This window comes from Amaranthus tricolor, chromosome 8, assembly GCF_026212465.1.
Source record: "Amaranthus tricolor cultivar Red isolate AtriRed21 chromosome 8, ASM2621246v1, whole genome shotgun sequence".
Taxonomy (NCBI): domain Eukaryota; kingdom Viridiplantae; phylum Streptophyta; class Magnoliopsida; order Caryophyllales; family Amaranthaceae; genus Amaranthus; species Amaranthus tricolor.
In genome coordinates, this window is record NC_080054.1 from 24,543,668 (window position 1) to 24,560,785 (window position 17,118).

At 28.4% G+C, this 17,118-nt stretch overlaps 1 protein-coding gene across 1 annotated transcript; it reads left to right on the top strand.

Annotated features, from left to right (window-relative positions):
• Positions 1–11,761: 11,761 nt before the first annotated feature.
• Positions 11,762–14,987, top strand: LOC130821426 (ACD11 homolog protein). Its single transcript, XM_057687189.1, has 4 exons — positions 11,762–12,127; positions 13,536–13,708; positions 13,917–14,062; positions 14,535–14,987. Exons 1-4 carry the CDS (start codon positions 11,933–11,935, stop codon positions 14,639–14,641), a joined length of 621 nt encoding a protein of 206 aa, XP_057543172.1. The 5' UTR covers positions 11,762–11,932; the 3' UTR covers positions 14,642–14,987.
• The last annotated feature ends 2,131 nt before the right edge of the window (positions 14,988–17,118 follow it).

Consider the following 17,118-nt stretch of genomic DNA (forward strand, 5'->3'; position numbering starts at 1 on the left):
ATGACAGTGTTACGGTAATTTGCCAAATAAAGCAAATTTACAGGATATTTCAAATATGATATGGCAATACCATCTCACATGACAATACAATTATTTGATATGTGATCTTAAATATAACATGGCAACATGCTAGAATCTCACTATGATCCTTTTATATAAAAAAAATTTATTTAAAATTAATACATTAGATTACAATCTTATTATTCTAAAAATATTATACTAAAATACAAAAAATCTAGTTATTTTTCTTTAATAAAAATACATCTAACTATTTAAATTAGTATAATACTAGATAGATTTCCGTGTAAAACATAAATACTATAAATATTTATTGATATGCTTATATTAATATTATTTAATAATATTAATTTATGTAGAATATAAACTTAATCATTAAATTTTTGTATTTGTTATAATAATATAATTATCAAAGCGAAAAAAAAATTTGTTAAACAATTGTATTAAAAATATATGTGAAAAAATAGACAAAAGAATACCATCAATCAATAAAAATTTATCAAATTGATTATCCTTAAGCTATATATCAATGAATCATAAAATCCAAGTAAGTCAAAAAAAAGTCCGTAAATAGTTTAGTATTAAATTTCAATCACTGTAATTTTAACATACAATAGAATACTCTATTGATTAAAAAAAATATATTTTTTTATGATTCTATCATCGAAAGATTATTTAATCTTTCATCAATATATTATGTTTAAATTAATTTGAAGATTTTTATCATTTATGATTGATTATTAAAAAATTTTAAATGAATCATAAAATATAGAAACTTAATATAACATACTACTATAATATAATTTTTGAGCTTAAGATTTAAGATTGTGTATATGAAAATAGAAAATTAATATTTTATTTTTTGTCTTTTTTTGGTTGGATCACTTCAGTTTTGGTAACGGTTTAATGAACCAAGTTTTAATTTTTTATATCACATATATTTATAGTCAATCAACAAACATTACATGTTTTAATGTGTTAATTGTTTCTTTACGTATAAAGTCAAGTATAAAAAATTTCCATGTCAATGATAAGAAATAGGTGGAAAAATTTTAATGAGAGTGTGACATGTGCTCCTAGTCGTTTCTTTATTAAAATATTTTATTAATTATTAATAATAATTATTTCCTTAAATATAAAGTCAAGTATCAAAAATTTCCACGTCAATAATAGAAATTAGGCGGAAAATTTTTTAATGAGTGTGACACGTCCTTCTAGTTGTTTGTGCATTAGAATATTTTATTGATAATAATATAATTTTATTATTAAATGTCAATTGACAATCTAATAGATATTTGCCAAATGTAGCAAAATTATTGGATATTTCAATTTGTTATGGCAATACGTTCTGATATTGCAATACAATTGTGTGATGTGTGATCTTAAATATATAATGTGGCAACATGTATAAAATCTCAATATTTTCCATTTATGTAAAACTAGTTTTGAAGTTAATGCACGGAGTTTAATATAGAGACTAAATAAAATTTTCAATGTATAATGCATAAAAAAAACTCTTTTGTTTAAGAAAAATATACAGATACTATGTACATATTCTAATAAAATAATTACTTTGGATAATAATATAACTTATTTGCTAAAACATGTAATTAAATTTAGCTCGTAAATGAGACTAAAAGATATTTTTGATAGTCTTCTAAAATTCAATTAAATAAAATAAACTAATTGTTTAAGAATGAATTTAGCTTATTTTGAGTCGATCTAAACTAATTTATTTTGTTTTATTATAAACTAATTCAAACAGCATTTAATAGTTTAATTAAAAATATATTTTAAAAATATTTTTTTACTTACGTGTAAAATATCTTTTTATTAGTATTTATGATTATCTTAATTAGTATTAAATTTATTGAGGAAAATAAATTTTTGCGCAATCAATTATGGCTTTTAATAAAAATATTTACCTAATTTAATTTTAAATTTATTTAGGAAAACTATAGAAAAAGTCGTCATATGTTATTGTTCAATTCTTTTATTAGTATTTATTCTTTCTCTTTTCATTTTTTCTTTCCAGTTACTTTTTTCCGCAGATCTCACTGTAAATTTAAAAGTTAAATAATTTTAATTGTGAGTTTTAAAAAATTTCAAAAAGTTGATATTTATTTAATTTTCATTTTATTTTATTTAATATTTTTATTTTTATTTATTATTTTTTATTTTCATTTCTTTTTTTACTTTCTAAATTTTTATTTTTTTTATTTTGTTATTAATATTTTTTTATTAATATTTTTAAATTTTTTTAAAATTTTTTATTTTTTATTTGTATTTATTTTTTTACTTTCTTTTTTACTATAAATAATTCATCAAAATGTGTACTCCTTATAAAATTATATGTACCCTATAAACATAAAAATGTATTTGCAAAAATATCATACTTTTTTTGGATCAATATGTGGTACACAATTGTTTTTGAATGGTACTTCCTTCGTTCCTTTTTGTTTGTCCACTTTACTTTTTTACTTATTTCAACACAAATTTTGAGCCTCAATATCTCATAGTTAACAATAAGAAATTGTAAAAATTATATACAGCATTAAAATTCTTTTCCCACATGAATATATTTTGCCTTGAATATATACTTCAAAAATCAAATTTAAAATTTTTCTCTCATAAAGTGAAAAATTTTAAAGTGGACAAATAAAAAAGAACGGAGGGAGTACGTAATTATTCTTAACAGTACGTAAATATATATATCCTTACAATAATAATGTATACCCCTAAAATAACAATATGTACTACAATATATGTACCCCTAAAATAATAATAATAATAATAATAATAATAATAATAATAATAATATTTACCCCTAAATTAATAAATATGTATCCTTAAAATAATATGTACCCCTAAAATGTAAATATATATTAAAATGATGCACATCTATATTATCATCATCAAATTAAAATATTTTAATAAAATACAATAATTAAAATATTTTACTATAACAAGATAACAAGTACGTAATTAGATAAGTAATATCTTATATGAAAAATATTCTACTCGCACGCATTCTTTCCTCATAGAGTAATCTGACATTTTGAAGTGAATAAGGGTAGTTTTATGATTCAATCAACTAATCCTGAATTCCCAAGACCAATAAAAAGCCTAAATTTATGATAGAAATCAACAATCATAGAATTTTAAAAATCTAATGTAAAAACACAAATCAAAAGTATAATCACGAACACCAATAATTATGAGAGAATTACAACTAAAGGTTAGAATTATAATTGAGAGATATTGAAAAAAAATATATAAACCAACAATGTTTAGGTACATGCCTTTCGACCTTCAAGCTACAAAATTGTTACATAATACTCAACCTAACACACCAACCAACAAAATAATTAGTCAAGTTTTAAATTAAACAAATAATTAAGTTTCTAAGTAAACAAAAATGTTATCTAGTGAATTGAGAAACATCGACCACATCATCATAATAAACATTATCATAGTCATTATATCTCGCTTATAAATGTTATAATCAAAATTTTGGAATGGTTGAATGACAGTACACCATATCCTTATTAAAAGAGATAAGTAGGGTCCAACGAGTGACACCCTCATTCCAGAATGATGATGTTGATTATTTATCTAAAACAAATTATTGCGTGAAACTGTCTTACCGAAAGACGTGCCTTATACATGGATTAAATAGTTCATCTCATACATAACATAAAAATATAGGCTCCTTGTTTAAGGTCATCTTACCGAAAAACTATCTCTTTTTAACTATTATAATTCTAACATTTGATTTGTGCCAAACAAGAAAGGGTTGTGACCTCGAACAAATACTCGTTTGTCTCCTTAATTGAAAATGGGACTGATTTTATAGCAGCAAATGTTAAGTTGAAAACGGACTGGGTTGTGCTGGACTTGGCTTTAAAGGCCGGCCCATATTTAACTGCATTAATTATAAAGCTTGTATCTTGTCCAGCCCATAAAAAAGTTAAGTCAACTCAGCCCGTATTCGGCCCGTTGAACTCTAGAGATGTTTAATTATTTGATCTTGAACCATCACAATATCAATACTTTCATCTATTCCGCTTAATTATTCCATTTATTTTTCACACCTGCGAAAGTAACATTTCAACTTTTAATATGTCTAATTGTAAATTATTACTACCTCCTATTCAGTCTAGTTGTCCCATTTTTTTTGGCATTATTTACCTATCACTCTTAATTTGTATTTTACTCTTAATCTATAAGTTAAAACATAGTCATGTTGGATCTTGTTTGATTCGTCTCAATACAAGGATTATTAATATCAACTTTTTATTATTTTTAATTAAGAATAATTTGAGATATTAAGGGTTAAAATGTTGTCTCGGCAAATGTGAAAAGTCAAATGGGACAGTTGGGGTTAATAGGAGGGAGTATTAAAAACTTCAAAAAATCGATATTGAAATGTACTTCCTCCGTTCCAAATTACTTGTAACGTTTGCTTTTTTAAGAATTCCAATGCATTAATTCAATCATTAATATCTCAAATTATATATAATTAAAAAATTTTAAAAATTGATGTTAATAATCTTTATATTGAGACGAATTAAACAAGATTTTATTAGACTATGTTTTAACTTATAGATTAAAAATTAATCACGAATTAAAAGTAATGAATAAATAGTGTAATATAACTAATATTGCAAGTAATTTGAAGTGGAGGTAGTTTCAAACAAAATCTCACTTGAATATATTTTTACTCATCACGATCTTAAATGAGATGAGCTCATAGTAAGATTATTTCTATTGGGTTAGTCTAATGTACATTACTATCTTAAAGTGATCAGTAATAATCTTAAAGTGGTCACTTATAAATTTTAAAAGTTTGCATTTTTTATGATCTTAAAGTGATCACTTATAATCTTAAAGTGATTATTTGCAATTTTAGAGTGAGCTTTTAGATAAATGAGATAATTATATTGGCATTTCTCATGGTGAGACGGTCGTATACAAGACCAGCTATTTACTTATAATAAGAATAAAATACAAATTAAGAGGGTATTTGGTATGATAAGTTAAAATGGAATAGAAAGAAAATATATAAATAGAGGTAAGGATAATGATAAGTGTTATTGTTATTATTTATTTGGTATGATAAGAGCAAAGAGCATGAGAAAAATGATGGGTAGATAGCACATATGATATGAGCATAAGACTATTATGCAACATCATTTTGTTACTTCCAATCTATTTGAATTAGCGGAATCCGAGTTTACATGATTTTGGAAACAAGAAGTTTGGAAGTAAGGAAATTTGTTATAACACTATTACGAGCGGCAATAAATTATAGAATTCTATTTTTCTGAAAGTAACGTAAATGATTACTTTGGAGTCAAAACAAATAATATGTAACATATTGAGTTATGTCTTTCCGTTAGTTTTCTTTAAAAATTGGATGCTAAATAGCCCAAAATGTGATGAGTAAATTGTGCTAAAAAAAATGGAACAATTAATGTGAATAGAAAAAAATTTGTGAATATATTAAGAGTAGATTGAGTAGAAGAATTGTAAACAATTAGTTCAATAAGGAACTATATACTTCTTTCGTTCTACTATACTTGCTACGTTTGACTTTTTATGCAATTCAATGTGTTATTTTGATAATTTATATATTGAACAATGCACATTAAAAATTTGAATAAGTTTATATTATGAAAGTTAGACTATAACACCTTTGAATTTCCGACCCTTTATACGGAACCAAAACCGTAAAAGAAGGGAGGAAATTCGGGTGTTACATTAAAATAAAAATAAATAAAATAATAATAAACTTTATAAATGCGAGTAGAAATTTCGACAGTATCTCTATTGAAAATAGAAGATGTGGTAGAAGAATTAAAACAATAAAAACATTAAACTAGTCAAAGGCATCATTGCCTTTAAAAATCTCACACCACGGTGGAATGATTCATCGCTGGCTTCTCAAATCAACATGCCAAGCATGGATCAAAACCATACAAAGTTATAAACTACATAGCGTAAAACACAAATAAGCAAAAAAGGATACAAGGCCTCATAACAAAACGTATACAAACCAGAGTTCACAAAAGATAACTAAGAGCTACAAAATAAGAAGATAATGGTATGACACAGGTCATGCTTCGCCCTCATTACTCCCCCCCCCCCCCCCCCCCCCCCAATGCAATGCAATGCAAAAGAAGATAATAGTATGACACAGGTCTATGATCCTCCAGCTGTTCAACATCAGACCAAAGGCCAATGTGTCATAGCAGGACAATCATAGCAAAATCATCAACAATCAAACAGAAACACGCATACGCACACGTCAGTATCTAACATCAAATATAATAAGGCTAACCTACTAGATAACATTATGTTATACAACAACATAAGATGATTACATAAGACACAAACACAAATGGTAACCATTTATCATCCACCTATACTTCTTAATCCAACCTTTCCAACCCGAACCATGTATTCCGGGTAGAACGCAAGTCTTGACACTCCTTTTCTCAAAACATAAACTCTTGTAAAACGCGCGTAGTATCAACTCAACCAAGGCATTAACAAACTACCTAACACATGACCTTATAGAGTTTGTCTATCCTAAAGTAACTGTTGTCATAGTCTATCTTTGGGATTGGTAACTCCCTTAAGGTAACTTAACTTTGGCGCACTTTTCACTACCATAAACTATTCTATCAATGAATAAATTTTCTATCAATGAGTAAACATTCTATCAATGTGTAAGCTTTCTATCAATGAATAAACTTTCTTTCATTGAATCTTTTCTCTATTCATGGCATAGTGACAAGGCCAACGGCGTTATCGGACACCCGGCGCCCATGGCAAAGTATGAGCTCATACCCTCTCCAGCTGACCCTCTCGGATCCTACCTTCAAAAAAATAACACACTGGGTACCAATCCAGTGAAGAGGCCACCATATTGGGGTTTGTAAGGCCCGCATGGTAACACCTCGGTCAAGGGGCGGTATCGGCCACCCGGCGCCCAATGACAAAAGTATGTTCATACTCCCCATACGGTGATCCCTTCGGATCTCACCTAGGGGACTATTAAATCAACCGGACATAATCCAGTTGAGTCACGCCAGCTCAAATGGGAATAACTCCCACTTTCTACTATTAATGAATGCCCTGGGATAGCAGAACGCCAAAATCCACTGAGCAACTCAAACAAAATACAAAATTCACCTATAAAGGAGTCATTCTACCTCCAAGTAAGACATAAACCAATTCTTAAATAAATAAGGGGATAGTCCCCGCCTTCTATTAACACTATCATTATCTAAACTATTCTAGGCGCAAGGATTTCATAATCGATAGCTCTTCATGCAAAGTGTACTCGCTAGTGCCTCATAGTTTCGATACAATGCATATTATCACAATAAACAATAATGTCTTAAAATAAATTGCATATAAGGTTTAGTTACTACGTGTACGTACCTATAAGCGTCACCGCACGACCACACGTCACAAAAAAAATCACGCAACTAAAGTTCTACCTTCCTTTTTTTCAAACGGGCACCTATATAAATTAGGAGTAGAACTAATAAGCCTATTTGTCTCCATCTAAAAACATCTAGATGCTTAAACAAGCTATCATTCACCCATTCAAAGTAACTTCCAATTATTCTAATGCATACTAAACCAATTCACAGATTCAATCTATACTTGCTCATAAGTTATGACATTAATTTAACAATTAAAGAAGCTTTCACATCCACTAAACCAATGAATAAATGAGCTTTCGCAGCAACAAAGTGTACTTTATGATTATTTCTTTAAACGTATGACACTTATGTTATAAGACCACATCACCTGAAATGTCACAACTAATAACACTTGTACAACAACATTAATACTAATAATTTTTAACAATGTTTATGTTAGTGATAACCTCAAGTTGTGATATAATCTACTACAACATACAAAATTACTCATGATGGCAAAGAGCATGAAAAGAAACACTTCCTCTAATAATTTGCGACAATAATGACAACGATGGTTTCTACCTACTTCAACAATGATAGTATTCAACTCTAATAACTATGACTACACCACAACTAACTAACAATAATACTTAGTAATATAAATAACATCCACCATCATCTTTATAATACAAGTGACAATTAACACCACTTTTTATAACTAATACTCTCAATTATAACAACTATTATAACCTATTCACAACAAAATCACATTTTCAAAGCTTCTACAAATCTATGAAATTATAAAACACCCTCAAAACACAAAAGTAGTTCAACTACCAATTAAATCTATCATAATCATAGCTAAGACAACTAGGTTTTAAAACAATTTGTAAAATTATCCAATTAATCATATCACTACCAACATATAACATAAGAGCACACACCATTAAAATTTCACCCCTAAATTAAACTCTAATTAATCCATTGTTCAAAAATAACATCTTTAACTATTAACCACAATAAGACTTAATAAAATTAATACATAATCAACTCAAAACTCATAAACTTGGTAAATTCTAATTAGAACAAAAAACTAATTAAATGGGGAAATAAAAGATGGCTCACAAGGGTGAAACCAGAAGATGGACAAGGAGGTAGGTGGTTTTTGTGGTGGTGGTGACTCACTGTGCATAATGAGGGAGAAGGGGTCGCGTGGACTGTCCCCTGCTGGCGGCACAACAGCCAAGCTGCTGTTGGTGGTGGGGAGATCTGCAGCTTGCTGCTGCCGTGAGGGAGAGAGACGCAGCCTTCATGCTGCTGGCTGCCGTGAAAGAGGAGAGACGCAGCTTTCCTGTTGCTGGTTGCCGTGAGGGAGGCTGGTGATGCTGTGGGGAGGTTCCAGAGGTAAGGTTTGGGGAGTATAAGGCCATCCTTACTCATGACCCAAAAAAAAGGTCATCAAATTATTTCATAATTTTTCTCTCTTCTAAAATTTCATCTTTCAACCTAATTTTATTAACAATGACCTCTTTTAAAAGGTCATCATCCTCTCTTTCTTACTTTTTTTCTACCACACCATAATTTCTCTCCCTTAATTTATCTAACATTTATTTTTATTTTTTTATAATAATATTTTCATGTACAAAGATAATATAATTTTTTATTTGATTAAAATACATCTACTATTTTATAATTAAAAAAAATTATTCTTCTAATAAAAATAATATTTTTAATAAATATAAATATAAATATAATTTTAATAAATATTTTTTAATATTTAAGAACAAAATATGTAAAAAAAAATTATGTCAAAATATATCAATATGGGTCTCATTTTATAGATCTCGAAAAAATATGACCGTAGGTATAATTTTTTTTAAAAAAAAATTATTTTAATGCGAAAATAGCCGTTAAAGGAAAAAATGGCTATTTTTTCATAGCCAATCAAAACAGGACAAGTGGCGTGCAGCAGGATTGACTGGGCAAGCTGATGCATTTTCCTTTTCGCGACCAATCATGGACTGACACGTGGCAAATGATTTGAAAAAAAATTCAGATGACCGTTCTATTGAACGGGTCATCCAAAGACACAATCATCCAACCTTTTCCATGACCCATCTTAAATTAGATTACCATAATAAAGTTTTTCCTTTTTGTTGGTCATGTGATCCAATATTGGGTCACCATTACAAATGCTCTAATGTCACAAGGAGAAGAGGAAGAGGGAGAGAAAAGGAGGAGAGGAGGCGTGCGGTTCGTTTAGGTTAGTAAAGGGTTTGGTCTCACTTAAAAACCCCAAGTTATTTTGCTATTTTATTTATTTATTTTCTAGATTAACTTTCTTACAAAGCCCAACTAAGAACAACTTACCTTTGTTAGTTCATATATTTTTAATAAAATTATAATCATATAATTTGAACCTCTTTATTTTAGAAATCACAATTTATTTTTAATATAATGTGTTAATATTTATATTCATATATGAAAGAAATCTACTAAAACTAACTTAAAATAATTTAATATAATTATAAAATCTCCAAAAGTTATTATAATATTAAATAATCACGTCATGAAAATCTCGGGTTGTTACATAGACAATTCAAAAAAAATCTTACTTATGACTTGACTATATTTTTCCTACACATTAACTGCAATATATAAAATAAGCATGAACGATAAATAGTGTCAATAACCGTGATGTAACAAGCATTTCAGAACAGACTAAGTATTAACTATCTATAACTATTACTAAAACTAATCACTGCTAACATTTCACTATTTATATTGCTTACGTGTTACATCCTCAACAAAATTTTCCTCAAATTTTTCTATTTTGCTATTGGTTACTTGAATGCAATGATTAATTCTTATATGATTTAGGTTGTGACTATCTTTATGCAAGTCACTTATACTCCATTTTTTATGACGAACAAATTAATTTTTTTATTTAAACTTTTCTAAAATAATTTTACATATTTTTATGTAAAATTTTATTTTGAAGTGTGTTATTAATAGTTATAATACTTTATATAAATTATAGTAATATCTATTTTTGTTAGCATAAATTGGTTGTCATTTTTTTATTAAAAATACTCAGAATTTTTTATTGTATATTTTATGTACGAACCATCTGATTTTTTTATACAAAATAAAAAAATAAAAGTATAAATATAATTATATTAAATATATCATCAAAATTTTTTTCGTGTGTTAAATTTTTTTTATCATGAATTTTCACAATCATCTGCTCACACAATGCAAAAAGTATGATACAAATCATACAATGTATGTAATGTGTATGACTATTTAGAGTGAAATGAGATATAACTTTGATTTAAATTTTATTTCTTGAATTTTTTTTTAAATGATAATAATATATCGGTAATTTTAATAAAGTCGTGCATCGCACGGGTATCATCTAGTATCATACTATATACTAAAGCAAGACTTAGACACGTGTCACTACAACGAGAAAAACTTTTTATTTTAAGTAATTTTAATTTCAGATTGAAAATTCATATGGTTGATAATACTTGCAATCATCATATCACACTATATACTAAAGCGAGAAGATTTAAACACGTGTTAGTACAAAAAAATTGCCTTCTAATTCTACTACTTAGTTTATTTTAACTAATTTTGATTTTAGATTGGAAATTCATACGCTTGATGTGGTGGGAATACTTAGGTCAAATATTTTTGTTAACTAACTAAGTTTTATTGATAATTTTATTATTTATTTTATCTATTTATTTTGATTACAATATTTTTTATTTTTTATATTATCGAGAATTTTGTGATAAAAAATGATTTAAGAGTCAGATAATAACTTAACACAAATTCTTATATGAGACGGTCTCACCATGAGACATGTTTCATACTTAGATTAATTATAGCCCAATAATAGAAACTTTTAGCTTACGTGCTCATTGTTTTGAGGTCGTTTTACTGTGAGACGGTTCCAAGAAGGGCATACCATATATTGAAGTAATAGAAAACTTAAACTCGTGTCACTACAACAAAAAAATTTTCTTTTGAATTCTACTATTTAAGTTATTTTAAGTAATTTTAATTTCAAATTGAATATTTATATGCGAATGATGATGGCAATACTTGCAAAGTCAAATACTTCTATTAACTAAGTTTTGTTGATAATTATATTAATTATTTTATTTATTTATTCTGATTATAATATTTTTTATTTTTTATTTGTTATATTACCAAGAGTTGTATCATTGTAATAAAACAATGATTTAATAGTCAAAAAATAACTAAGATTAGTGTTAATACAAATGAAATCACATTACCGAACCTTTGGCCGTTTTCCTCTCGAAAACTCATTTGAAAATATAAATAAAACATATAATTGTCCTTTTAGCAAATATAGATCTTCAAATTCCTTCTCTAGAAAGAAAACAGAGAGGAGGAATATTGTAAGAATAAGAATGCGGTGGTGAAAAAAAAGAGGAGCAATAATGGCGTATGAAGAGATGCAAGCAACGCCTCTATCCTCGATAGCTGAGGCATTTGAAGATCTGGCTCACATAATCAAACATGGCGAACAAGAACTCCGCTTAAATGCATTTTGTGATGCCTGTGCTTTAGTTTCCGTTCTCTTCAATTCTTTAGGTCTCGCTTTTAAATTTGCTGAATTGGAGTATTGCGCTAAGGTACCTTTTCTATTTTAATATTTCAAATCTGTTTCTTATAATGATGATCCTTTCAAAATACTCATAATTTTGATTTTGAATTCGCCATATTAACAAAATCTAGCATGGTGAAGCATAAATAAATTCAAATTAAGCTTGTGGATGGGAAGTCAAAGGTATGGATGGGTAAAGGAAAAGGAATTTAGCATAGTGCGGGTGTAGAAAAGAGTTTCCGCATTCGATTCGTCAAATTTTTCATCCTTTAATCAACATGCTGATAGGTTTGAACAACTTTGTTTGAGTAAAGCTGGGCGTGTCTTTATCATGCATCACATTATTGTTTTTTAGCAATAAATAATGACCTATTTTGTTGTGTGCACGTTTTTGATGTAATCTAAAATTTATTCATTTTTGAAAAATTATTTGGGATTCTTATTTGGCAATCCAAGACCAATCTAAAACAACGCCTTGGTTCTTTTAAGTGTAAGATCTCATATATTGGACCCTTTAAACCTCCTTTGGTGGGAGTCAATTGGCATTAGAATGATGTTAGGTTGTGTGTGGATACTTTTGGTATGAGTTTTTGACCATGGTATATCCAAACTATAGTTTGAGAATCTGCTGAAGACACAATAATAAGGAGTTTGAATAGAAATCTGTGTTAGGATGTTGAATATGAATTATGAAGTTTGGTCGGATGTGAAAGTCCCTGTTAGGATTATGGCACCAGCATTAATAATTAATTAGAATAGTTCATGGTAGATAGAAGGGCCCAAGGGTAGACTTGAGATTGTTCATGGTAAAGATTCTGACTTGGATAGTACACATTCAAGAATGATGATTGGAAGGTCTAATACTTGAGGGGCGAGCAATGGAATCATGCTAGGACAAGTCTAGGAAGTTGTTTGGAGCAAGTGGGGATCAAGAAGATACGTAGAAGAAGCAAAAACGCGTCCATTGGCTTATGCCCTGCACCTGCTTGAACGATCAACAATAATGCTCAACGAGCAGACTGCTGCTGATGTATTCAACCATCTTCTATCATTTGCTTTGACGTTCCTTGTGTCATAGTTGGTTAATGCTTTTATTTCATTGCTTTAATTTATCATTTACTTACATATTAACCAAATTCATTGATTGGACCATAAATTTCCTTTCTTTCTCAACTTACCTTATATTTAACGCTTTCACATTGGTATTACAGGATTCCCTTCACCCTCCTAATATGGAAGCAAAATTGTTCTTTTACTATGACTTTGCAATGTTTGATGAAATTCAATAGTGTCATGGGATAGATTACTGGGTGTTCCTGCGTGTAGTGTGTACAATTTTGAGAATAAGAGTAGTTTTCTTTCTGTTTTTGTTTTTTCCTAGAATATTCATTTGGTTGAAGCTTATTTGTTGAATTGAAATCATTACAATGGTACAGGTTCGTGGTCTCTCAGAAGCAGCAAATATATATCCCACCTTACATAATATCTTAGACATTGATGTTCGAAATGATAGAGTAAAATGTCCAGGAAGCCTTTCCCGTAACCTCCGTAGAGTAAGACAAGGTCTAGACCTTATCAGGGCCTTATTCGAAGGATTTTTAGCGACTTAGTACGTGTTTCTTTCTCTCTATCTCTCTCATTTGTTTATTATGTCGTTATTCTGAAAACATATACACCGTATTGCTGCATCAACTGATTTTCAATCACTTTCTTGAATTCTTCTATGGTTGTAGTTTGTGTCCTGTCTAGATATTTATTGACACGACAAATTTTTTAGAAACAACTTATAAACATGTCAATTATATTCTGAATTTTAGTGATTGCTCATTAAGAGAAGCAGCTTCATCAGCTTATGCACAAACATGTGCGCCATACCATTCATGGGCAGTTAGGGCAGCTGCTACTGCTGGAATGTATGCTCTTCCTTCTAGGGACCAACTTCTGTCAAGCCTTAATGAAACAGGTGTTTGGCATCAATTTTTTTTCTACAAATTCATTCAAACTAAGGGGGTGTTTGGCAATTGGCCGTTGTCGATTGGCTTTTTTAGTTGGCTTGTTTGACCAACTAAAAAAGCCAGCTATTTGTAGAGATAGTTTGGTAAATTTGAATATTGACTGTTGGCCGTTTATTAGAAAAAAAATAGGCCAACTAGCCAAAAGCCAACCAAAAAAGCTAACTGGAGCAGCTTTTTTATTTTGGCTTAAAAGCCAAAATTTCAGCTGGTTTTAAAGCCACCAAAAACTATTTTTGGCTGTTTATCCAACCAACAAGCCAAAAGCCAAAAAAACCAACCAAAAAGCTAAGCCAAAAGTCATGTACCAAACACCCCTAATTGTATTTGCATCAATAAGATCACATTTTTAAACAAGCAAGTTTTAAGAAAAGTCCTCACAACAACAGAAAACAGGACTGATTTAGTTTCAAACTTTTGCAGATGAATCGGCAGAGTACAGAATGAAACGGTACATGAAAGCTGCAATTCCTGTTATACAATACATCGACAAACTCTATATTTCCAGAAATATAAGTTTAGACTGGTAAAATTCATTTTGGTAATGCGGGGTTTTATTTGAGTTCGTTCTTCAGAAAAGCCGCGAGAAATCTTAGCTAGTTTGTTTAGTCAGTGGAGTCATTGTAATGATCGAGATGCTGATAAGGGATAGTAGCATTGTTGTTTTAAATTTAAGATCAGATATAGGGTCCTTCCTCTCTTCAGCAATATATCTTTCTCCCATCTCATTCAAGCTTAATGTATTTAATTTACTTTGAAGATCATTTTTAGTTGATAGGAGAATTATTTAGACATCTAAGAACATTCTTGTATACGTAAGCTTACTGATACCCGATTGTGGTACTACATCTCTGTAAATAAGTGTATTAGCATGAATTTTTGTGAACCAGATGTTCATATTCGCATAATTTGTATTGATTGGGTTATTTAATTCATTTGTGTGGCGCGTCTCACACTAAAATAGCCCCAACTACAATTTGTGATTAAAGAACACATAAGATAGTACACCACCAAAAAAGCTGAATGTATCTATATCACCCGACGATATTGTCACGAATGTGTGCTAGGATGGCTACCTCAAATGCTCTTGGTATCCATTGCAAAATCATTTGGGAGGGCTCGGGTGAGGCGAATAGGGGAAGGCTCTTGGCTAGTTTCTTCATCTCAATCATTTTGCTACACTTTTTCATTTCGAAATGATCTACCTATTTTACTAGATTTTAAGAATTGGCAAAAAAATCATATTTTTTTTCCCGGTAATGTCTCTCTTCATCTTAAGTCATAGTTAGTAACAATTACAATCCAGATTTGACCGGAAACAATGAGTCGTAATTTACAAATTATGAAACATTGCTTTTCAAATGTTTTGAGAATGAGTCACACCCATTAATTCCTTTTATGCTCACAAATTCTTAAATGAGACAATCTTATAATTAAATTTGATTATTTTTATTTAACTGACTCTATATATACTTATATTCTCAAAGTAATCATTTATAACTTTGAAATAATTACTTGCTATCTAGTTTCTATTTGAGCCTATATGGGTGCATGCAAATTATATTTAAAAAACATATTTTTTTTATTTTTTTAAGAAATATTAAAAAATTTAAAACACTAAACAAATATAGTTAACAAGTTGTGCTCGAAAAACCTGAATCGCACCAATAAATTTTATTTTATAATAAAATTTAAATTAAAATGACTTTATTAAACTTTAACGATTTAAGTTAATCGAATTAAAATTGTAGATGTTAATTGAATTGAATTATCCTTATGATGTTGCTAGTAAAAATTTATTTACAAGTAAAGTTTACAAAAACTAAATCAAATGTTAAGTCAATGGGTTGAAACCTATTCGATTTGGGTTCTTCACCTGAGATATATTTTGCATTTATCTACTTTCATTCAAATTTAAATGATCCTTACATTTTTGTCTTCTTTCATTATTCATTAGCATTAAAGTGTAGTTTAATTCATCTTAAAAAAAATAAGTTATTAGATAAAAATAAGTTTTAATGGGTAAAAATCAGTTGTAATTAGTCATTACAATCAGTAAACATTAATTTTAATCAGTAAAATTCAGCTGTAATGTATAATCACTAATCAGTTGCAATCAGAAAAATCAATTTTAATCAGTAAAATTCAGTTATAATGTATAACTACAAATTAGTTACAATCAATAAAAGTTAGTTATAATCAATTAAAAACATTTAAAACTATGAAATTATACTTCAATCCAATTAATTGATATATAAATGAAAAGGAAAAATAAATTATACGAATAAAATTAAATGAGAGTTTTATTGTATACATAAGATTTAAAAAATATAGAAAATTATTTTTTTAAAATAAAATTAATGCAAAATGAGAGAGATAAATAAAAAGTAAGAACTAGCCTCAAGACTATAGTAGAATTAAGGAATCGAAGGTCTCCATCTGAAAGGATAAAACAATACTCCCTCTTGTTCCTATTTTCCTATAGGATACTTCAATTGTTATAAAGAGAAATTGAAGTATTTTAAAGAAAAATATATAATTTTGATAATAAATGAAAAGGATATATGGATGTAATAATCATGTAATTAAAAGGCATATATAAATGTGATTAAAATTGTGGAATAAAGAATTAAATCAAAATAGAAAATAACACTTACTAATAGAAATGAAGATGCGTAACATAAGATTAAATATTATATTTTATTTTTCAACATATTCATATCACTATTTCCCTGTTCACTTATATACTATGCATTACCATAGAAGTATTTGATAGTAAGTATTACCATAGAAATATTTGATAGTAAATAAACACGGAAGATAAATTATATAGATGTAACTAAAAGATCAGTAGGTTTCGGAAGCGATCATCTTAGATTGAGACCAATAGTCTAATGGGTTCAATTATAATTTTTTCCAATACACGATAAAAAATTGATCAATTTAAGTTCATAATTATTACCTTTAAGGTCAAAATTAATTTTTTTTATAAGTTATAAGTTATAAC

Bases quoted from the DNA above. Each gene is read 5' to 3' on its own strand.
- LOC130821426 (XM_057687189.1), top strand. From the start codon at position 11,933: ATGGCGTATGAAGAGATGCAAGCAACGCCTCTATCCTCGATAGCTGAG. The intron at 12,128-13,535 runs GTACCTTTTCTA...ACAATGGTACAG, and splicing joins AATTGGAGTATTGCGCTAAG to GTTCGTGGTCTCTCAGAAGC. The intron at 13,709-13,916 runs GTACGTGTTTCT...TCTGAATTTTAG, and splicing joins GAAGGATTTTTAGCGACTTA to TGATTGCTCATTAAGAGAAG.